Source organism: Lasioglossum baleicum, chromosome 1 (assembly GCF_051020765.1).
Source record: "Lasioglossum baleicum chromosome 1, iyLasBale1, whole genome shotgun sequence".
NCBI lineage: Eukaryota > Metazoa > Arthropoda > Insecta > Hymenoptera > Halictidae > Lasioglossum > Lasioglossum baleicum.
The window spans coordinates 17,914,690-17,938,212 of NC_134929.1; the positions used below are offsets into that span (position 1 = coordinate 17,914,690).

Genomic DNA, 23,523 nt, shown 5'->3' on the forward strand with positions numbered 1-23,523 from the left:
ACTTTTGTCAGCGCATCATGTTTAGCCTCGAACAGGTCCTACATCATCTTTAGCATGGAACAGAACCTACATCATCTTTAGCAGGAAACAGAACCCACTTAATTGTTATTAAATCTGCGGCATGGACACCGACAATCTTATCATCATTTCGGTGTACATTTTATATATGAATCTACAATGAATAAATAAAGACAATGTAATAAAGAAGCGTGACTACGTATATATTTATTCAACCACCAATTTTTCCCGAACGTCCGAATTGTTGAGTTGTACTACTGAATTTTCGTGCCATCTTCGTCGCTATCATGTTCTCCTAATACAAAGTTCGAGATTTTTTGAAAATATTTAAAAACCTTGAGAATTGAGTTTTGTATAAGGAGAACATGATAGCGAAGGAGGTGGCACAAAATTCAGTAGTGCAACTCAACGACAAGCCAGATGGTCAAAATTCTTCGAAAATTTCAAAAAAATCTCGAAAATAGAGTTTTGTATTAGGAGAACATGATATCGAAGGAGGTGGCACGAAATTCAGCAGTACAACCCAACGACAATCCAGACGGCCGAAAATTTTCGAAAATTCAGTAGTACAAATCAACGGCAGGCCAGACGGCCGAAAATTTTCGAAAACCTCGGAAATTGAAATTTGTATTAGGAGAACATGATATCCAAGGAGGTATCCTGAATTTCAGTAGTACAAGTCAACGACAAGTCAGACGGCCGAAAATTTTCGAAAATTCAGTAGTACTAATCAACGGCAGGCTAGACAGTCGGAAATTTCCGAAAATCTCAAAAAATTGGATTTGTATTAGGCGAACATGATATACAAGGAGGTGGCACGAAATTCAGTAGTGCAACTCAACAACAAGTCAGACGGTGGAATATTGTTGTTTTCCAAAGTTTTGCTATTTTACAATTTCAAATCATTATAGTAACTCAATGACAAGTACTCTTTTGCGGAAGTCAATATTATCACTCTACAAGTGGGACGTTCGGGAAAAATTGGTGGTTCAATAAATATAATACGCAGATATTCTTTTTGATATATAGTCTTTATTTATTCATATTGTAAATTCATACATAAAGTGTTTGTATATTGTACGTGTACATAACTAATGTATATTACATTCTAAACATTTGTAACACGAATGTTGACTAGTTCGGAGAGACTCGGCACACCGTCAGACTTCTAGTGTAATGCTGCTGTACATGGAGGTACGGGCAATTACATTAGATGATCATCAGTGCTATACTGCTGGCAACATATCTTGTCGGTATCCAGGCTAAAGATGATGTAGGATCTTGTCCATGTTAAAGGTGATGTAGGAGCTGATCCATTATAAGCAGTAGAGTCGAGTTTCATCTTAATAAGATGATTAAAAGAATACAATTTTTATCCGGCTTTTGTGTCCTGCAATCAAAGCGAATATTTTTTATTTTGCATAAAGATCTGCAGTCCATTTATTATAGAATTAGTATTTGATTTACTATAAAATTGCTGTACTACTGAGCGACGATTCTATTGCCGTTCAAAAGTTTCGTTTACTCGCGCGGAATATCTGCGCATGCCCATGGTCACGGAACGACTTACGTAGTACTTTTTAAACAGCATGTTAGTCGTACTTCGTACTGTGAGGTGTGCAAGAAGAAAAGTGCGTGGGATCAAAATATTTCGAGAAAATGGAGCCGTTGTTTCAAATAAATGCCGACGACTTCGATATTATGTTTGTAACCATAAAGAAGAGGCTAATGCTGAATAACGAGGACGTACAGGTATGATATTACTTTTTTATAATAAAAGATTAGGTTACTCGCCATTGAATATATTCGTACACTTTATTGCAAAATGAAATTACAATTTAATATTCGTGTAAAAATTTTAATTCGTATTGAAAGGTATGTTTAATTTTAATTCGTACGAAAAGAAGGTATGATTGTTGCCAGAATGTACCCACAAAAGTACATTGAATTTTTTATCATACTTTTATGAAAGGATATATTATGAAATATTATCAGACAATGTGGATTCTGGAGGGTAATTAAGATAAATTGAAGAAGAATGAGCAAATTAGGATAGAAATAAGAGATACTTTCTTACAGGTTGTGTGCATCGAGCGGGTAGTTAACCTTTTCAAAGTTGATGGCGCTGTGAGCAACGAGGCGGTTCTTTCAAAACTTATTAAGTTCGATGTGCTCTCTTCTATATTCGAGATTCTTCATACACCCAGTGATCGTCTCCTCCCGTATGTTTTCTTACAATTTATAAAATACCCGTGTCCAAAGAAGCTTTTAATTATTTTCAAAATCATTAATAGAATGATTCTCGATTTTTTGAGTATGGTGATCGTATATCGAACGTTTTATGAGAGTCATGTGGCAATGGATGCCGTAGATGCGATACTGAAAGTTGCAATTTGCGTTTCAAAATCTCGATGCAAGGAAAATCAACTGATGGAAAAATTGGTTTCGGTTATTTACGATATACTGAACAGGTAACCAAGCTGTTTAACAATAAATGAAACTGTACTATAATTTATTTTTTTATATATTTTGGTTTCCACTTCTTCGAGATCAATATTTATCATCTTGTTGTATTCATAAAATATTCCGAATTTCTACATAATAATTCAGAACTAAAACAGTAATCTATAAATATACCGGGTGAACCACGAATCGTGATCAGTAGAGATTACTCTATTATTAGCAGTTCAATCGAAAATGTTTTTATCAGCTTTTGCATGGTTTCAAGAGAGTTTTAACGTGATTATAAAAAATTGTTTGTCAACTCTTTTTTTTAATGTCTTTTCAAGGTCACCTTGAATATTTTGCAAATAAACATATAATCTTTTTACGCCTATCTGTTAGAGGATTTCAAGGCGAATTTGGAAACGTATCATAACATTAAAAAAATTGCAAAAATAATTGCAAAAAATTGCTTTTTTAATCATTACATATATGTATAACATAATATAATAATAAAGTTATATAATAATAAATGTTTAACATAATATATAATAAATATAATATAATAAAAAAGCTGTATAATATAATAATAAAGTTGTAAATAGCTAGCTGCAAATTGTTACAATATACATATAGAATGACTCGCAAAATAAGTGAGTCTTTCGACACAGATTTCAGTAATCAAAAATGTTTTGCGATTTCTGGTTTATTCTTGCTATATTCAGTTGTATCTCTCTTATTTTTTTACGGTGGATTTTACTCATTGTTGGTATAACAACGCAAGAATTTTCTACTGTGAATTCTCGCGAGGCATTGTGTTTTTCAACTATGGTTACACAGAGCCGTGGAATTTCACGTGGACTTTGAGACGGTTTGCGTACCGCGACAAATCCTCAGCCTTCTGAAATCTTTGATCTTGGAGGACTCGCCGGATCCGAGGTTAAAATTCTCCGTAGTCGCGTTGCTCAATATCGTTCTCGAACACACGGACATGAAGGATGAGTGGGAGGATGTCGCGTTCGAACTCTGCCACAAAGCTCTTGACTTAATGAAAGAGATCGTCGAGTACAGCGACGACGAAGCCTCGATCTCGCTTGCTGCGGATGCGTTGTGCGCTGTTTGCGCTTCCGGTACCCGGTAACTATAAAACTTTTACACCGTTTTCCAAAAACGATCTTCGAACACTAACCAAAAATAATTTTAATCGTCAAATTCATCGCTTTAACCAAATAGACTCCGTGTAGAAATCACAAAATCGATACAGAAATTTATTATTCGGAATTTTTCTTCAGTATATAGGGTCGTCCATTCGAAACGGATAAGAGTATCAGATTCGTACTGAATTATTCACGACTTTGGCACTAAATTCAGCTAATGCATCACAAATTTTAATCCTCTAGGGCAGGTATGCCAAACTAGTACTTTTTTTATAACGAATGTTCAGCTGCATCGACTGATGTATTAAAACATATCTCATTCCATTTAAAAAAATGGAGGTGACCTTCATATCTCCTAAAAAATTACATAAAAACAAAAATTTTTTGGTATCGTATGAACCCCATTTTACCATTCAACTTTGTCCTCAGACATTTGACGTATCTTTAAAAACAACAAAGATATTCAAGGTGGTCAAGTTAGGTGAAATACCCTGTATATAAATTAATTCGGGGTCCACTATAAAAAAGTATAAAATCAGTATAAATGTCTCGAAGAATTACGGGTCGGTGGAGGCAAAAGTAGATCCGTTTCGAGCGGGTCACCCGGTGGGTTGATCGGAAACGCTTTTAGACGGGGAAAACCGTTTCTGCTAGGCTGTGCTTAGCGGTGAACGAGAGCGCGGGAATGTTCGATAAAATTCAACAGCACCGGGCGGATCTGACGAAGTCTGTCTACTCGGCGACGATGAACACGCTGATACCCTACCTGAGAGTGAGTCTGGTATTACGTTACTCGGGGGGAGGGGTATCGGAGCACGGTGCACGATCGCGACATATTTAATTACAAGCGTTCAAAGGCCCTTTTATTTCCGGCTCGGTAGGACGGTCAGACGAACGAAACGGACAGGACGAAATTCCACAGGAACCTTGTCGTTAGCCTGAACAGCCTTTACAAGCTGCCCGAGTGCAACCACGACAACTTGTCGAACCACTTGACCGCCAACGGATACCTGAAGCGATTCTTGCTTTCGACCACCAGACTCTCGTAAGTCCCGCGCCACAAGCCGTACTGTAATTGATGAGACCTCGGTTCTGGAATTTTCCTTTAGAGACTCGGCAAACCAGCGGAGGAGACTCCGAACCATCCCCTTGGAACGTTGCTGGCTTCATCAACGCGATGCTGATTGTATTAGTCCCTCGGTCCCGTACCGTTTATTGCTTTGCTGTTTAGATTAAGGTTTCAGACAATAAGTCTTTGGATTCTCTAGTTTCAAGATCAGGCAGTTCCAACCTATTCCCCTCCGATAACTGCAAGGTCCCCCACCATCGAACCTCTTTACAATGTATGCGTGTGCATCGCGTCGTGGGTTATGTATCGCGTGGCACGCGGCTCTCGTGGTGGGAGCTTCCCACTACTATACATTATAACGATGAAGTCTAAAGGAGTGGGGGAAGAACCTAAGCGGGGAAGGTGCCTCGAATAGCCTCGGAGCTACTCATTGGAACTGCCTGTTCTAGATTTTAGAAATGAAATTTATTTTCGAGATCAATTAAGCTACGTTTGAGCCATAAGTGTTTGTTCTTCGAGCACCATTCTTAAGGTTCTCTGCGCAAAGCCACTTCGTCTAATGTCTCTGGTCTCCCCTGGCTCTAGGGAAAATCTCCGTCGAGGCACTTGCGTGTTGCTGTCGCGTGTCATAGCGACTCTCGCCTCTAAATCACTGTCGATTGGCCAGTGGCCCGACAGCGCTTCCGCCTTCAACGATTTAGTGCACCGTGGGCTGCTCGACTTGCCAAAGGACCGTCAACGGTGGAACGATGTTCTGGCTCATCGAGAAAACAGCGCGACCGCCCTGATGACGCTAATTTATTATCATTTCCACGGGACCAGAGAGTAACGCTCCTCCTCTAAACGCAATCCAGCAACACATTATTAACTTCGCAAACTGACCACTTAGTCTTCGTCTTTCAGGCACGACATGATCTGTCTGAGATCTCTCATCGTCAGAATCCTGAATCTCTCGAAGTCCGAGCAGACGCTATCATCACGGGACCTCAAGCTTCTATGGTTTCTGTTCGCCGTGGGATCAGTGTATCATGGCTCGCCGAACTCCGAGCAAGATTATGGCAACGCTGTGAAACGATTGGCGGCCTCGTTGCAATTCTCGAAACTGCACGAGTGCTATACCCACCACATCGACCTGCTTCGTTACTGTCTCAAGTGTCCCGAGGTGCCTAAAGATTTGCGGAGCAAGACGATGGACCTCTGGCTGGTGGAGTCCGACGGGGACATCAGACCTTTGCTCACTCTGGACTGCGACAGTGTCGTTAGACACTATTTACTGGTACTATTCCCTTTCATCAGATTTCACAGTTGATGCGCCGTGACTCACAGTTATTCTTGCGCGAACAGCTTGTTGTACAGACCGGCTACTCTGACAAGATCATCGGCCTGGCGATGGAAGGCATTCGGCAGATGATGCGCGGTAATGGCGCGGACGGCATCGGCGAAATTGTTTGGCACATGCTGCCCAACCTTCTCTCCACTTACACACCTGATAAAGGTAGATAATCGGACATCGTTCGAGAGGATTGGAAAAGCGTTCGAGCGATCTGTTGTTACACATTGTTTAATAGAAGTCTACTCGGGTCCGATACACCTGGCAAAACATTTGAGTAACGCTCTACATGATTTTGAAAAAGGATTACTTCTCACGATATGTATCAGATGGTTTTCAAAGAATGGTTTCAAAGAATCAATGGTTTTTAAAGAATAAATTAGATACGTATAAAGTTTAATTAATCAATTGTATAGTCACCATTCTTTTAAAATGTAAAAAATTGTACAATGGTGACTTGTAGAAATTCTACAATTAGAAAAGAATGGTGACTATATCATTTTTCTTTACACTCCGTTGTTTGCGATATCTATGAAAATCGGACACAAACTTATGCAATCATCTAATACACACATTGTACACAATGTGCATATTAGAAGTTCATTCGGACATTTTCACATAAAATTGAATTCTGAAAATATCGAACAGCGCAATAGTATCCAAAGGATCTACTCAATAATTTTGTGATATTTTTATAGAACATGAAACATTGCAATTAAGCTTAAGGGAGTAGACTCGTTTTCATCTCATTTCTCGATAATGCGAAGACGGGGTTTTTCAGTAGTCAAAAGCGCTAGATAAAAGATCAATCTAGGCCGCGATCGCCCTCAAAAGTCCTATTTTTTCGTTTACGAGTCGTAATTTGCGTTATTCGGCTATTTTCATAGCTACATGCGCAATTATATACTGCCGAAAAATACGATTTTTGGGGCAGATAGTGCCCTAGATCGATCTTTTATCTAGCAGTTTGACTAGTGAAAAATCCCATCTTTGTATAATATTATCGAGTAATGAGAAGCCGAATCCCGCACTCTTGCAATCCTGGAAAAAGGTGTCTACCCCCTTCATAAGACGTATTCGCGAACTTGCAACTTTTATTTCTAACTTGAGTTTGAGGACCCCAACATTTTTACCGCTTGGGGCTTCCACTTGACTTGAGCCGCCACTGTCAAAAGTATTATTTTTTCGTTTACGAGGCGTAATTTGCGTTATTCGGAAGCATGTAGCAATCGCAGCTTTATGAAAATAGCTACATTGAATTATTTGTTATTAATTGCTTGCGAATAATGCGCTGCCGAAAAATGCAAATTATCGCGGCCTACATCGATCTTTTATCTATCTTTTTCGACTACTGAGAAACCCCATCTTTGTATTATCGAGAAAAACGAGTCTACCCCCTTAAGAAAGTAACTGAAAGAAGTTGCTGAAGAAACATAGCGGTCTTCACAGAAAAATATCGATCGGCCAGAGTGCAGAACCTCATCGTTTCCCTTGAATTAAATATTTGCCTCGCCGCAGACGAGCAGATCAAGGCCGTCCTGGAGCTGGCGAACATTTTCATTCCCGATCGGGTGTCCTCGAGCATAAAGAATCGCTGCGCGGACTGTCTGACGAGCATCATACTGAGGCGGGACTCGAGCCTGGTACTGAGGACGCTAGCAATAATGCAGTCGTACGTCTTGCTGGTCACGTCCGCGACGTCCAAGCCATTTACAAGTAGATGTTCCACGGATTTCATTCACGGGAGCGACCCGCAGAACGAACGAAAGAAAGGGTAAGAAAGGACAGCATCACCGACAACGATTCTCTTCGAATTGCAGTTCTCGAGAAATACGTCCGAACGCCGAACTTCTTGGAGGAATTGCTGGCGCAAGGATTCTCCGAGGAGACCCCGGAATTGTCAGCGGCGTGTCTGAAGCTGCTCGCGTTCATTGTCCACTCTCATGAGAAATTGACGTTCCAGGTGAGCGCGTGCACGTGGTTTCATAAATATTAAATTTTCTCGTTGCACTGTTCTGTCTCTCGTTTATTCTATGTTTATTCTCTTTTTGTCATCGACCCTCTACAGCGCGATAAGCCGTTGACGATTGACGTGCAGAGCTTGGCCGATTTGCTGTTAAATACGAGAAAATCTGTCCACTTCGCCATCAATGGGATGCAACTCGCGCTGGAACTTTTCACTCGAAATATTGATGGATCGCCTGTCAGGCTCGACGGAGTCGCGAGCAACGGGGCGAGAGGAGTGATCAATCTCTACGAGACTCTTTGGATCGTTCACGGGATAGTTAGTAGCCTCCTATTGTGTGGAAGCGATCCTTCTTCTTTCCCGGTTAAATTAAAAATTATGCCGCGAAAGGATGCGCTGACGTTCGACCTATCGAGCTTTTGAAGCGTCTCGTTTCTAATTTCCTATATGAAAGTCATAAAAATTTTTGATCGTGGTGGAAGAAATTGATAATAGATCACTTTGATCCCCCCGTTCTGATAGTTCTAATTTATTATTTTCAAATTTCCTATATCAAAGTAACAAAAATTTTTGATCGTGGTTGAAGAAATTGATAATCGATCACTTCGATACGTTCTCATAGTTCTAATTTATTTATCTTCAAATCTTTTGTGGTTTAAAGAAATTTTTCTTTGAAAAATGGTTCTTTTCACTGTTTGAAATACAGTAATCTTTTATTTATAGTTCTAATTTATTTATTTTCAAATTTCCTATATGAAAGTAACAAAAATTTTTATCGTGCTTGAAGAAATTGATAATAGATCACTTTGATACGTTCTGATAGTTCTAATTTATTTGTTTTCAAATCTCCTGTGGTTTTTAAAGAAATTTTTCTTTGAAAAATGGTTTTTTCACTGTTTGAAATACAGTAATCTTTTATTGTTCAGTGAAATCATTTTTATATGTTGACTAGGAGTTTTTAAAGAAATTTTAATTGATAAAAGTAGGAATTTCTGCAGATTCGCAGTCTAATTTATTCATTTTTATGATAGAGCGATTCAATACAAAGAGATATCGTGTACCAGTGTCTCGAGAGTGTGCTCAGGTTCTGCCACAAACACGCAGAGCCCTTGTTATATCACCTGTGCACCCTGATGAGCAACTACAATCTCGTAACATCCACGCTAAGGTCTGGTTACGTATCCAGCCATTTTCTGAACTTCGTTTCGACCTGGCTCCGCTTTCGGAAAAGATACTGCAACGACGGAGGACCTTGGACCGAACTATCCCTTGGCAGGACACCATTCGAGGACACCTGGGACCTTATCCTGAAGTACGTGGACAGTGTAAAGGACAAGGCTGATGCTTCGCTGCACACTCTCCGATATGCGGTGAGTGATTTTCAGACAACTAAAGTAATTATTCAAAGCGATGTGATCGATACTTGGTCTATATTAATCAAAAGCCTAGGTGACCAGTAACGTGTTTGCCACTGTAATCAACTATAGTCACCGGTAATTGATTTTGAACTGTTGGATGGAACTGGAACCCGGTTTAACCCAAGAATTAATTGCTTGGGGCAATATAGATTTGTAATGCTGTTAATACGTGGATTAAATTGATGAAGTACTAAAATTAACAAACTATTGAAATTTTGAATGTTCCCAAATTGAAAGATGTCAATGAAGACTGGAATTGTTGAGCATTATTGTTACAGTGGCGAACGTGTTAGGCTTGCAGACTGTTCATCAACAATCTCATTGTAACTCATGAAAATCTTGATGAATTCGTAATTTTTATTCGTTCTTTTTTCTTGCTTCTGTGAATTTGAACTTTGTTACGTTAGAAAAATTATTTTTAGCTGTCACAATTCAAAGGACAGACTGGAAGAATCGTAGACAAAACAAAGTTAACACATAATAGTACATAGAAAAATAAATTTGAATTTGAATGGTCAAGTAGTATTAGATGATTGCATAAGTTCGTGCCCGATTTGAAAATAAAATTCAATGGTTAGATTTTAAAGAATACTACTTTATTAATCAATTATACATATAGTCACCATTCTTTTCTAATTGTATAAAATTCAACCATTTTTTAATTTTAATTTAAACCATCTTGAACCGAATCTGTAACCAATCTTTCAAATGTAACCATTGAATTTTATTTTCAAGTCGGGGACGAACTTATGCAATCATCTAATATAATTAGTTGTAGAAAGGATAGGCAAAAAGTATGATGCATCGACAAACTGGAGGCAGGTGTTTCTCTCAACAGTTTATTTCATCCGTGCAACATTGTTCGTAACATTACTTCAACATGGCAAATACGTGCGTACAAAAAGTAGAAAAAGATTATCCAGGACGAATTTAATTCGTCCGCGTGTGTGAACGCGTGCGCTTGGTTGTCTGTGATCCTGAAATATATAATATAGTATATAGCGTTTTCTGGTTATGCTAATCCGGTTCCCTCGGTTCTAATCGCTGGCGGGACGGCATCGTCCCCTAAAAATTGTCATCATGGAACTGTTCTGGACGTAGTGGTCGCGTGGGTTGCGCCGGTTTTCGGCGTTCGGAGGTTCGTGTTGGCGGCTTGGAATCGTTCCCGGGGCCTCGTCTCGATATTTTCTTCCCCGTCCATTTTCCTTTTTCTTTGGCTTCACCTCTTTTTCCCTCTTCCTCTCTTTCTCTCTCTTACTTCCGCGGTCGACCATTGCGCTGCATGAAGCAACCCTTGAACGAGTTTAATCTCACGTCGATCTCACCTTCTTCCAGCTAGAACCAAACCAACGTGTCCAGTTTATTCGATTCTTTCCAGCGAAATCGCGGGTGGTCTCTAGCGTTCACATAATCGCACATACGATACATTCACACGATCGGATATACACTACCGCTCATAAGTGTTTAGGCACTCTCAATAAGAGCATAAATCATATAAAATCTCAGGAGAAGTGTGAAAAACAAATAAAAAACTAAAATGTAGTAAAACTAATTCGATATAATGGGTGTCTATACAGGGTGTTTCGTTTATCTGATAACGTAAATATCTTGTGACGCACTGAAGTTACGGAAAAACATTGTTAATAATAAAAATTGTTCGGTATGAAGGGTACAATCATATAGTCTAATTTTTTTTGGACTAGAATAGTGGGGAGGGGGATTTCAAAGTCAAATTAAGTTTTTTAAATGGAATGTCCTATTTTTTATACCATAGATCGATATAGTATCAAAGTCTGAGTATAATAGTACTGACCTTCATATGTCCTAAACCTAATAGTTAACGAGATATTATCGAAACAATTTTCTTTCTTCTTTGGATACAATATCTCGTTAACTATTAGGCTTGGGACATGTGATAAATTTTTCCAAACAATTTACCGAACAATTTTTGTTAACAAATTTTTTTCGTAACTTCAGTGCGTTACAAGATATTTCCGTTATCAGATAAACGAAACACCCTGTATAATTGAACTGCATTTTAGATAAGAGTATTTCATTTTTATTCTAATGTTTTTTGGTAAACGTAATTCTGTACCAATAATACATAAAAAGAGGAGTGCCTGAACACTTATGAACGGTAGTTTACTCTAATTGTAAGACGAATTCAGAAAATTTTCTGCTCTATTTTCAACGTAAAAATATTGAACTCTGAAATTGATTAATATACAGTAAGGAGCATAACTGATTCTACACACTTTAAATCAGAGTTACTTTTATATGAATGGACTAGAAGAATTACTTTAGTAGATGACGTCTAATAAATAAGTTGAAAAAATGCATTTGGTCGGAATTGTGAAAAACAATACTAAAAATTCAGTTTTACAACTTTTTTAGCTGGCCCAATAACGAAAATTTAAAAAATGTGTTTTGTCAACTGGTACAAATTATATACGTTGTGAAAATTCCATTGAAATTGGTTAATTGGTTTACGAATTATAAACGATCAAAAGTGGTAAAAAGGCTGAAAATCTTGAAAAATTGCTTTTTTTAACACTTTTGATCGTTTATAATTCGCAAACCAATTAACTAATTTCAATGAAATTTTCCGAGCGTATATAATTTATACCAGTTGACAAAACACATCCTTTGAATTTTCGTTATTGGCCCAGCTAAAAAAGGTGTAAAAATCAATTTTTACTGTTGTTCTTCACAATTCCGTTCAAATGCATTTTTTCAACATATTTTTTACACATCATTTACTAAACTAATTTTTCTAGCCTTACAGAGAAATTGAAGTCGTTTGGTCCATTCATAAAAAAGTTGTTCTGATTTAAAGTGTGTGGAATCAGTTATGCTCCTTTCTGTATAGCAAAATGGGAATTCATAACTATTATACAGGGTGGACCACGAAGCGTGATCAGCTTAGATTATTCAACCCTTATAGTCAACCCTATGTCTTAATGGTTAAAAGGTATGATATGATAACAGTTTACTGTAAACGTGGGAAAAATGCAGTGCAGGCCCGATTGTTTTATTATTGACTTTTATAATTGAATATTATTATTATTATTTTTCATTGAATAAGACTTCTGTGTCCTGAAGACAATTGATGTACCTTTGAGAACAACAGAGATATTCGAGGTACAAACGTTAGGTGTAATTTCTAAGGAAATTCGATGAATACAAGAGTTAATTTTATATTTTATTCTATGCAGCGCTTGCCACATACAATTTTTTAATTAAACGCAGTAAATAAAAACCGTAAGTGGCAGAGGATAGACAGCGCAGGGTCGGGCGAATTTGCGACCTGAATGAAAAGTTTCAAACAAAAGATAAGGACCCAGAGTTATTTGTCCGACAAGGTGCGGAGCTCATTCTACTGCCACAGGCGACCCAGATTCTGGCCGTCTGACTATTTACCAACTCCGACTGCAGTTACTTCAGCATACATACGAGGCTGTGTCTACTCGTCCGACTAGGTACGGAATTTATGCTTCTAGTCTGACGCGTACTATCCTCGTTCTACTTGTCCAATTAGATGCGGTTTCGCTGGCGTGACCAGCTAAAAGTTTCGATTAGAGTTCAAGAATTCCGTCGTAACGTGTAATTAACTTTCGAAATTATTCTACCGAAGTTGCGAATCGGTATAGAGTCTCTCCAGAAAATTAGGAGAATAGCTACCGAATTTCCTCCATAAACAGATCCTGTTAGACAACTCTACTTTAGTTCATTTTATCTAATCTACTTAACGTGCTGACTGCCATGTGATTTTTATGGGTGAATTTTACGACGATCATTTTCAAGTAATTCCTCTTTTCCGGGGATTACGCTTACGTATACGGCGATGCGCAGCATAAGTCCTGATTACCTGGTCGAACAGGTAAATCTCCTTGTAACAGGACGGCGAAACGCACTCTCGGATACACCTGGTCTTCGCGATGTCGCTCCTCTCCGGCGGATGCATCTTGCAAGCGCCACTCTCCTCGCAAGCCTGCTCGAATTGCCTAAAGAGAAGTTCCTGCAGGAAATTATAACATTTCAGTTAAACAACAAGGTTCAACGCAAGCAAGAATATTTGTCGGGGACACAGCAGCAGCGGGATACAATTTCAACAATTTCTCCGAGTCTCCCGGAGATTATTAACTCCAATTAGTGTCCCAGCCAGTTCTATGATTGGTACCGCGTTCAATTTTCTTTCAAGACTCATCTACCCTCTGTATTACAAATGGACTTCGTGCTATAGCCCGGACAGTAATGCTGGTATTCCCGGCAAGTTTAATAATATCAGCACAACTTTCCGATTAATCTTTATACCGTGAAGCAAAGGGGATCATGGCGGCATTGTTATTAAATTTGAAGACCTTCCTTCCTCGGAAATGAGTTTGCTGGGAACGCTTTGGTGACCTTAAAATCTCGGGTAGCAATTTATCTTCACCCGAAGATGTAAAATAAAGGGAGAAGTCTAAAAATTAATAATATAGGAAGAGTCACCTAAGACGAGCCTCCTGAATAACTTCTGAAGTTGTTTGAAGGCGAACTTGGATTTTTGAAATGGTACCACACATTGTAGCCCTCCGTGAACCCTTCTTGAAAGAGTGTATTGTTGAGATTGCCTCGAGAAGGGCTACAAACGTAGTAGTTCACAAATATGTGGTTCCATATAAAAAAGACTACAACAACTTTTGTCTGAAGCATTTCATCCTATCCCAATATATCTAAGAGTGATTCACGTATCTGTTTAATTTTTAGCTGATGGAATCGCCGCATAAAGGAAAGAAATATTTGACTGATTTTGTCCTTTACAAAACGGTCTACGAAGATATGAGTTCGTGTAGATGTGAATGGTTTAATCGTCGCGAAAAGTTTCTAATTGTGTAACTAGAGTGCTCGGAATCGTGTTTGACCGAATACCGTCCGTTTCCCGTGGCTGTCCGGTGTTCGCCAGGCTCGCATTAGTGCAACAAGTGACGAAGAAACGAATGTTTGCACGCTCCGGATTCCATCAAGTGCCCTCCTACAGAAGTTAGCGCAATCGATTCCGCGCGGCTCTCGAGTGATCCTTGTACCAAGGACATGCTCGCTGGCACGTCCCATCGGTTTTCGCGGAGAATCAGCGTATCAGCAGAAGCGATACCGTAGCGAAGCACGCCCTCGAGCACTTTGCCTGTCTTCGGGGTTAATGCCAAATCGATTTCACCCCTTTGGCGAAACCATGGCACCACCCGGTTACAGGATTCTACCCCCATGGGGACGCTAAGCTCATGTCCTGGGAGAAAATCCTTTCTACGCAATCCGTCCTTTATCCCTCACAGATTTTAGGCAGATTCGATCGGAAGTTCCAAGCTGAGCAGTTAACACGAACGTCTTAGATCAACAATTTCGCCTGTGACGACTCGGAACCATTATGCCATCGGAGATTCGGGGATAATGAATTCTTACGCTAGAGTAGAATATTCAAATTTTAATTTCGTTAAATGCTTTATGAAAATTCCACGACATTAATTGGAATTTTGAGACAACTCTGAATGGGAAACATCACGAACAAACGATCACAAGCAGCAAATCTCTGTAACACCCCTGGGAAGCAAGCTGCATCGCAATATCCTAAATGGCTAGGTGCAGCAGAAATCTTTTGTATTTTGATTTCAATGGATCAAAAGCAATAAACCGTCATCGCAGAGCCACCAACAACGTAACCACCTCTAAACAGAAATCCACTTCGGGGGTGTCATAAAAGTCTTTTATATTTCAATTTCAATTAACTGCAACCAGTAAATCTGTACAACTTCCCCAACAAAGATCCTTGCTGTTCAATAGCTCCTAAGCTTAAATCCACTTTGTATCTGGCATGGAAATCTTTTATATCTCAATTTCAATGAGTCGAGAGCTACAAATATACCATACAAAGCCGCATACAACCCAGCATCCCTTACACAGAAATCTACTTTATTACACAAAAATCTTTTGTATTTAAACCGCCATGAATCGAGGGCTCCACATCTTAATAATATTCTTGCAGAAATAACCGCAATCCAACATCGTACAGCAACTAATCGAAAGCTACAAATCTTTATAGTACTCCTGCAGATATAACTGTAATTCTTACTAAACTGAAGCATCCCCCAATCATAAAATCACTTCATAGGTGTAATAAAAATCTTTTGTATTTTAACGAGAATGAATCGAAGGTAATAAACCTCTGCAACACCCCACAGTTAACTGCAATTTCATGTCTCCTAAACACAAGTCCACTTTAAAACTGTCACAAAAATTATTCATACAGCAATGAATCTCTACAGCATCCCCTAGCCATGCATCCAATTCTTAGCTAGCACAAGAATCTCTACCCCTCCAATCGGCAAATGAAAAATATTCAGAACTGCACTATACTACGATGCACCAATAGCCTCCACCATAGCTCATACCCCTAACATTGCTGATATTAAACTCACAAGGGGATGATATTCGAGCAGATAGATTCTGAAGCGATTTCGAATAGATAAAGAGATAGAGTTTTTATTTGTACTGCGGAATTGGTGTTGGATGGTTTCTGCAGCATCCCGGTGTCGTAAAATAGTGCCCCGGAAAGGCTACGGGTTGACATAACCTCTACCAGGGGCGAATAGAGTCGCGGTGCGTGATTACGGTGTAGAAATGTCTGCGAACTTACATTCCTGGTGGTCTCCTTGTACGGGTACTCGGGGAATGTGAAGGTCTTGGCGAGGATTCCCGGCCCCAGCTGTAGGTGTCCGACGACGAGGACCAGTCCGATCGTGAACGCCACCCCCGGCGCCATGTTGAGCAGCCGGCTGCGAGATCAATATGATGGGGTGGCGCTCGGTTAGGTCCGCTTCCTTCCGCACGCTGTTGCCTCCGCGCCTCGTAAAAATGCTGTGGCCTCGGCCGGACCCCCTCAAACAAGGGGGTGGATCCGCGCAATCATCCCCCGATGAACCTGTCAATTCCTTTTAGCCGGTTGTACCGCGAAATTGACTTTTTCCGAAGCCCCGAGACCAAACTCCGGGTCGAACAGGCTTTTGGCGCCTCGGTGACTTCGACGGCGATCCGCTTAAGGGGCTACCCTGATGGGTCAGACAAGATCGATTTTTAAAAATATTTTCATTCGACTCTAGAACATTCGAACTACACTCCTTGACAAGTTACTTTCGCAATTCATCAAATTCACGAAGTTACTAAAGGTTCTTGTTACACATCTGCCCCCCTTGGATTCAGTGCGACGATTTGGCTCAGTGGACAAATTGAAGTTTTCAGGAAATAAAAATGTTTGGTTGTTTGGTTTTTGTCTGGTCTGTGTGTGTGGAACCTACGAAGAATAGGTGTCTCCACATGGTGAGACTGCGGCGAACCTGAAGAAGCTTAGGCGAAGTACAAAGTACTTCTGGAGCTGGGGTACATTGAAAGGGACTTCTGCGGCTTCGAGTTTGAATATTTTTTTGGTGATTTAGGGGTGATTGGTAGGGAACCGTGGGGGATTGAGGACTCTTTTGTGGTAGGGACAGTTGGCGAATCCGAATGGTTGCTTAAATGTTTATAAGCAGGGATCATAATTGTTATAACCAAAAAGAAAAAAGGCATAGAATAACAAGATTTCATCGACTAAAATCGTATTGGTTACTAATATAATAATTTATAAGTAACCGAATATATTTTTTCTCTTGTTGGTAAATGTTATCGTTGAGAGAAATTCATTTCGATCACTTATAACGGTTATCAATGAAAGAAATTTATTTCGATCGCTCATAACAGTTATCAATGAGAGAAATTTATTTCGATCGCTCATAACAGTTATTCGATGAGAGAAATTTATTTCGATCGCTCATACCTAGACTGCGGATCTTTATGCAAAATAAAAATTGTTTGCATCGATTGTAAAAAATAGAAACTAAATTGAATGTTATTTCTTTCTTTAATGATTTTATAATAGAGGAGAGAAATTCTATATTGACATCCACAATTTTTAAAATTTTTCAACAATTTTGATCTTCAACTTCTCAATTTTGCTATAAATGCATAAAGATCCGCAGTCTACTCATAACAATTATTAATGAGGGAAGTTCATTTCGATCGCTGATAACAATTATTAACGAAGGATATTTGTAATAGTTATTATTAAATAGTACTACTTTCAAATGGTACATAATCAATTATTTCATAAATTTTTTATTCGGAGAATTAATTGCTATAATCAAAATTTAATGTGACAAACAAACAGATTTTGTGTTGTTCTTATGGTCTGTTGATTCTTCTTATTGTACGAAACCTTCTCAACGAATTTCACAGGCTAGCTCCATCCGAAAAAGAGCAGACAACTCGATGAATAAGCAACCAGAATGAATTGTCTCATCGATAATTATTATGAACAAGTGAAAAGAAATTCGATCATCGATAACTGTTTTGAGCAATCGAAACAGTTTTTCTTCATCGATAACAGTTATCGAGAAAGATCAAATTTTTTGGACACTAACAACTGTTATTTGTAACCAAAAAGTATAAAACTCGATATTTTTTAATAATTTTGTTCTTCGGATTTTTTTTTCATATTTTGTGTACATTATCTCAAATTCCAATAATAATCAACTTGTTATTAATGATTGTTGTCGTAGAAAATTTTATAACGACTGTAATTTTTGGTCCCTGTTTATAACGGCGTTCTCCACGTGTTTAGCTAGTTGATCCGTTCGCGGAATTTCGAGAGGATCTAGCTGATACGGCCGAGACAATACGTTTAAGCAAACTGGGATGCAGGAGTACGAATAGTACGAAGACAGGGTCGCGGAAGCCCCGTGCATCTATGTGGCTGCACGCGCTGGTTCATCGATAAATCCGTGGCGTCGCGGCCCGGCTCGGCTATTTTGCATAAAACGTAACGGAGTGTATGCAGCGGAGCGGGTTGGCATTTATCGTCGCGATGCATGCGGCCGAACCAGACGACGTTTTTGTTGGGGCCGGTCGTTCCGCACCGTGTGCACCGAAACCACCCCCGCCCATTAAATCGAGATTTCGGCCGGTGATTAGCGGCAGTTTGCCTCGCTTCGTCTCGCCTCGCCTCACCCCGCCTCGCTGCGTCCAACCAGTCGATAGATTTTACCAATAATTTTCCGTCGGTCCGTGGAATTTCGATTCGAAGGAACCTGTCGTGGTTTCCCAGCCGCCCTCCCCTCGCGCTCTTCTCCATCCCCCTGTTCTCCACGATCGAGATACTTTCCATTGTCTTGTACCTTGTTTCACCGTCGGTTCTCTCGCGGAAGCAGAAATTTGTGAAATTTAATGCTCAATACAAAATCCTCTTTTGTTCTTCCGAGACCGAAGCTGCCTGATTTGCAGGCGATCCGCCGCGTCCAACGCCGCTGAAGATCGGGAAATATTTTTAAATGGACGCAGAGTAACCGCAATTTTTTCGTTTCTCCATGAAAGTGAAATGTTCCTCAACTGTTATATACATCGAAATTTATGAAACGCAGCTGTATAAATAATTGCGTCTTACATTGTTATGGAAAAACGTCTCTTCTCGATCGTCGTCCACGATTCGTAGAAATGGATCCGCGAAAAAAAGGATGCGGGTAAATTTAATTCGCGTGAACGTGCTCGATGCGAAATGAAAATTTCCATCGGCGAGCGCATGTAACTAGTCCGGGATTATTAAACTCTGCTCGAAATTCAGTTACGCGCCGCGGGGGATCGGGAAAATGCAAAGTACGGAAGAGAAGGCGGATATCGCGGACTCGAAGCTCGAAAATCACCGAACGTTCTCGCAGAGGAGACGTCGATGGAAAATTCGTTTGACTTCCCGGCCGGATCGGCACGGTCTGAAAAAGCCGAAATTGATGGCGGCTTTTTAATCACATGCTCGCCAGTTCAAACATCGAGGGCAAACCAATGCATGATGCACGATGCACCCTCCACCGACGCGCCATGCGCCGCTCGCGATTAAACGCGGGCACCGCGCGAAATTCCATTGATTTACCCGTCCGCCTGCCGCGCTGCGGAACGCTGAATCGTTTAGTGCGAGTTTTTCCGGAATAATTCGCGCCTTTGACGGTATTGACACAACTATAGTGTCTACCGGAAACATTTCCAATTGAAACTTTGATGTCCGATCAACTATTTGACGGTCCCCGCTTTGTCTGATCGGTGACGGAGTATATTCCACTTGCTGGGTCATTAGCCGGCAGGATTCAGCTAGATTAACGTGATAACTGTTTTATGTTTTATGGTTTAATTCGTCCGACAATGTGGTAAGGCAAGTCGGTCATCTGGAATGTTTTCAGTAATCTGTTAGACCGGCCTGAAGCTAACATGTGGCACATTGTAATTGACACCAGAGTTGGGCAAAAATCAACTAATAATTAAAAATGACTAATAGTCTGATTGATTGTTAGCAGAAACATAAAAAATGTTAGTTAAAACTTTTTGATTAGTTAGTCATGACTACATGGCACTAGTTAGTCACAGCTGTAAGTAATCGTTAGTTATTGCTTATTAGTTATGATTAATCATTAGTTAGTTTAAATGATCATGTCACTATTGTGCGATTAACATACATTAATATGTATACTTAAACAATATCGGAATTTGCAGTGACCAAACGTGTCGTAATCTGTATTTTATATGTTTATAAACTAATAGGATATTTTTTTGTTATTATTATGTCTTATTTTAGCTCATAACCATTTTTAGTCATTAGTCATAGTGAAATTCTTATTGCGTATTTAGTCATTAGTTATGCCATTATAGTCAGTATTCAATATACATCCTTAATAAAAATTTAGTCATTATTCATTAGTCATTACGCTCAAATACTTATGTAGTCATTACTCATAGTCACGCTTAAGTATTTACTTAGTCATTAATTATTAGTCACTTTTGTAGAGCTTATGAAGTTATTAGTCAATAATCATAATTGTGACTAGCGTTTGCCCAACTCTGATTGACACAATTAGAAGGTTTCTTAACTTATGCATTCAATTTAGCCTCCCAGGTTTAAGAGGCTGTATAGTAAAGTTCAAAAGGCTCTACTGAGACATCAGTCCAGTCCTTAACACGATGTGTATCCCCATTCTACTTAGACATCTTCAACGTTCAAGTAAACCCCTTCTTCAATCGTACCAATCTTCGATGATTTATCAATCTGATCGCACAGAGCTTCATTCCATTCCCGAGTCTTTAAACAATCCATTACGTTTTGTCTGACCGAAGACAATACGTATTCTACTTCGCTAACCATGAATGAATGGTTATCTCGAATCCAACTGACAGTCATTCTACTCCTCCAATTACATCAGACTTCTATTTTTATCTATTTGATGTTGAACGACCGCATTCTACTTGTTTGTCGTCGGCAAACTCGTTATCCTTTGTCTCGTCCGTGACATTACGTATTCTACTTACTGAACCATGTGTGTAAACAACGTATACGTACAAACAGTAGTCTATTGAATCCCCTGGACGAACGTGAGTCTCTTTCTTTCACATCAAATCTAACCTTTTCATCTGTCTGACAGTATATGTATCATCTTTTTCTGCCTGTCTGGCTCAGACGACTGTAATTTCGTCAGTCGTTGTATTATCACCTCGTGCGAGTGCGCCAATGCGATCGATGCTGATTCAACTTGTTCGGCTAAACTCCGATAAAATTTACGCTCCCAGCTTGATTCAGTACCATCATTCCACTTGTCGCACTAGACACTTCTCCTTGTCCCAGCGTTGACTACATTCACGCCCATAGTTCACCCTGTCCGACGAGTTACAGAGACCCATTCTACTGACGCACCATACCGGCTCAATATCGTAACGCGCTTATTCTACAATCTTGGAGCCAGACAATTTCTATTGTGCTCCTCTGTGCAGATCCTATTCTGTTCTACCTGTCTGAGTATGATCCTTATTCCGTACGTCTGGCTAGATGAGTCTCCATTCTACTGCTCTCCTCGAGCGTGAAACGATAGCTCCCGCGGTTTCTCCGGAATTCGAGGTCAATGTTCATCCTCCTCGCGTTACCTCCGACGAGCTATCGACGTACCATCCAGACAATTAGATCTAATTAAGTGAAATATGTCGTTTATTCGATGAACCCATTGGAACACACGCATTGGCACAATTAGTGAACTATGAAGAATAGCGCAAGGCAATCTTTACTGAAAATGTCGAACAATTGAAGTGAAAAACTGTTTCACTTCGATTTTAAGATTATATTAGGTGTGCAAATTAGTTCCTTCCCCTTTTTTTTCTACGATCATAACTTCTGACTGAATTCGAATTACTTCCCGATTGTGGCATCATTTGAAAGCGCGTTCTTTTAGCTTCAAGAAGAGTCGTAATGAGCGCTGTAAGAGTTTCCAGTCCTATGCAACAATTTCAAAGAATATGGCGTGCGAGAAGCATCATTTACGTCACTGCTTACTCTTTGTATTCCAGCATAGGAAATCAGATGTTGAAGCTGCTGAAATGGTATGTGCGGCACTGGGAGTGTACGCTGTATCTTACAGAACATGCAAAAAGTGGTACCGAAGATTTAAAGCCGGAAATTTTAATTTGGAAGACGACGATCATTCAGGTGCACCGAGAAAGTTTGATTACGGTGAGTTAGAGGAATTACTCAACGAAAATCCGACCCATACGCAAGAAGAATTGGCAGAAAGATTGGGAGTCACCAGACGAACAGTATCTATCCGACTGAAACAATTGGGTAAGATTCAGAAGTTAGGGCAATGGGTCCAACATGAATTAAGCGCAATGAATAAGAAAAACAGACTCGAGATTTCTGCTGCCTTGCTTTCACGGCATGAAAGGAAAAGTTTCCTGCACAAAATTGTTACTGGCGATGAAAAATGGGTCTTACACGACAATCCTAAACGACAGAAATCATGGGTTAATCCTGGGGAACCGTCGACTTCGGTGGCAAAACAACTTGTATTGCAAAGAAGTTTTGCTGTCTATGTGGTGGGATTTTCGAGGCGTCATCCATTATGAACTGCTTCTACCTCGAAGGACAATAACTGCCGAATATTATCAAAATCAATTAATGAATTTATACGACCAGCTAGAACAGCAACGGCCATTTATTGGACAAGGAACAAGAGACGTGATTTTGCAGCACGACAATTCTCGGCCACACGTTGCAAAAGGAACGCGGGACACAATTTATGCGTTGGGATGAGAAGTCCTGCCACATGCGGCATACTCTCCCGACCTGACCCCCGTCAGACTATTATCTTTTTCGGGGACTGCAACACCACTTGATGGAGGAGCACTTCAGCTCAGAAGAAGATATCCGAAAATGTATCGACGATTTCAAAACCAGCAAGCAGCCGTCGTTCTTCAAGGATGTAATTTATAATTTACCCATCAGGTGGGTAAAGGTTATAGAGAATGAGGGTGATTACTTTGAGATGTAATCTTGTACCTGATTTATGCAATGAAATCTTAAATTCGGAAAAAAAGGGGAAAGAACTTATTTGCACACCTAATATTTTTGCGAGCCACCAAAAGAAAGTTCCTGAAACCATTCATTTTATGCATTCATGATAAAAAAGAATTTAAGAACTTATTTTGCAATCATGTGACAAGTTAGTCTTGTTTTTAACGTTCAGTCTGCAGGAGGGGGTTATTGTGTCTTTTTAGAAACAATTATAATTTCAAATATACGTCTTTTTAAAATCATACGGGATCATACGGGATCCCGTGGGTGCATTGAAGTTTTGGTTCCCACCGATTTGACCTATCTGATTACCCACCAGGTGGGGAAAGGTTACAGAAAATGAGGATGATTACTTTGAGATATAATCTTGTACCTGATTTATGCAATGAAATCTTAAATTCGGAAAAAAGGGGAAAGAAATTATTTGCACACCAATCTTAAAGAAATCGAACGAACATTCATCCGAAGAAGTCGAGTTTCCGTGAAAATGTATCAAAATTTCGATTCGGAGCGCGGCGCTGATCAAACGATAACAGCTTTAAAGTTAAACCAGCCCGGCGGGGGCCGTGTTATATCAATGGACGTGCGTGAGACCACAATGACGTAATTACCATTCGCAATTGCGGGAATTGTCGGCAGGGTGCGAGCCAGCCGCAGTAAAACACCGAACGATCCCTTTAATACT

At 39.7% G+C, this 23,523-nt stretch overlaps 2 protein-coding genes across 3 annotated transcripts; one reads left to right on the plus strand and one right to left on the minus strand.

Annotated features, from left to right (window-relative positions):
* The first annotated feature begins 308 nt into the window (after positions 1–308).
* On the plus strand, positions 309–22,604 carry LOC143208534 (uncharacterized). The gene is made up of 14 exons (XM_076422993.1): positions 309–1,770; positions 2,098–2,240; positions 2,313–2,489; positions 3,301–3,597; positions 4,272–4,389; positions 4,499–4,662; positions 5,272–5,511; positions 5,590–5,962; positions 6,031–6,181; positions 7,535–7,732; positions 7,837–7,979; positions 8,085–8,300; positions 9,014–9,352; positions 21,836–22,604. The coding sequence occupies exons 1-14, from the start codon at positions 1,678–1,680 to the stop codon at positions 22,388–22,390; spliced, it is 3,207 nt and encodes a 1,068-aa protein (XP_076279108.1). The 5' UTR covers positions 309–1,677; the 3' UTR covers positions 22,391–22,604.
* On the minus strand, positions 10,226–16,294 carry LOC143208706 (uncharacterized). Of its 2 annotated transcripts, none has more exons than XM_076423375.1 (3): positions 16,071–16,294; positions 13,235–13,418; positions 10,226–10,735 (listed from the first exon to the last, which is right to left on the minus strand). In XM_076423375.1, exons 1-3 carry the CDS (start codon positions 16,194–16,196, stop codon positions 10,722–10,724), a joined length of 324 nt encoding a protein of 107 aa, XP_076279490.1. In that variant the 5' UTR covers positions 16,197–16,294; the 3' UTR covers positions 10,226–10,721. The 2 variants fall into 2 exon arrangements, with proteins under 2 accessions (XP_076279490.1, XP_076279482.1); XM_076423367.1 differs by having other exon boundaries at positions 13,269–13,418; positions 16,071–16,268.
* Positions 22,605–23,523: the final 919 nt, after the last annotated feature.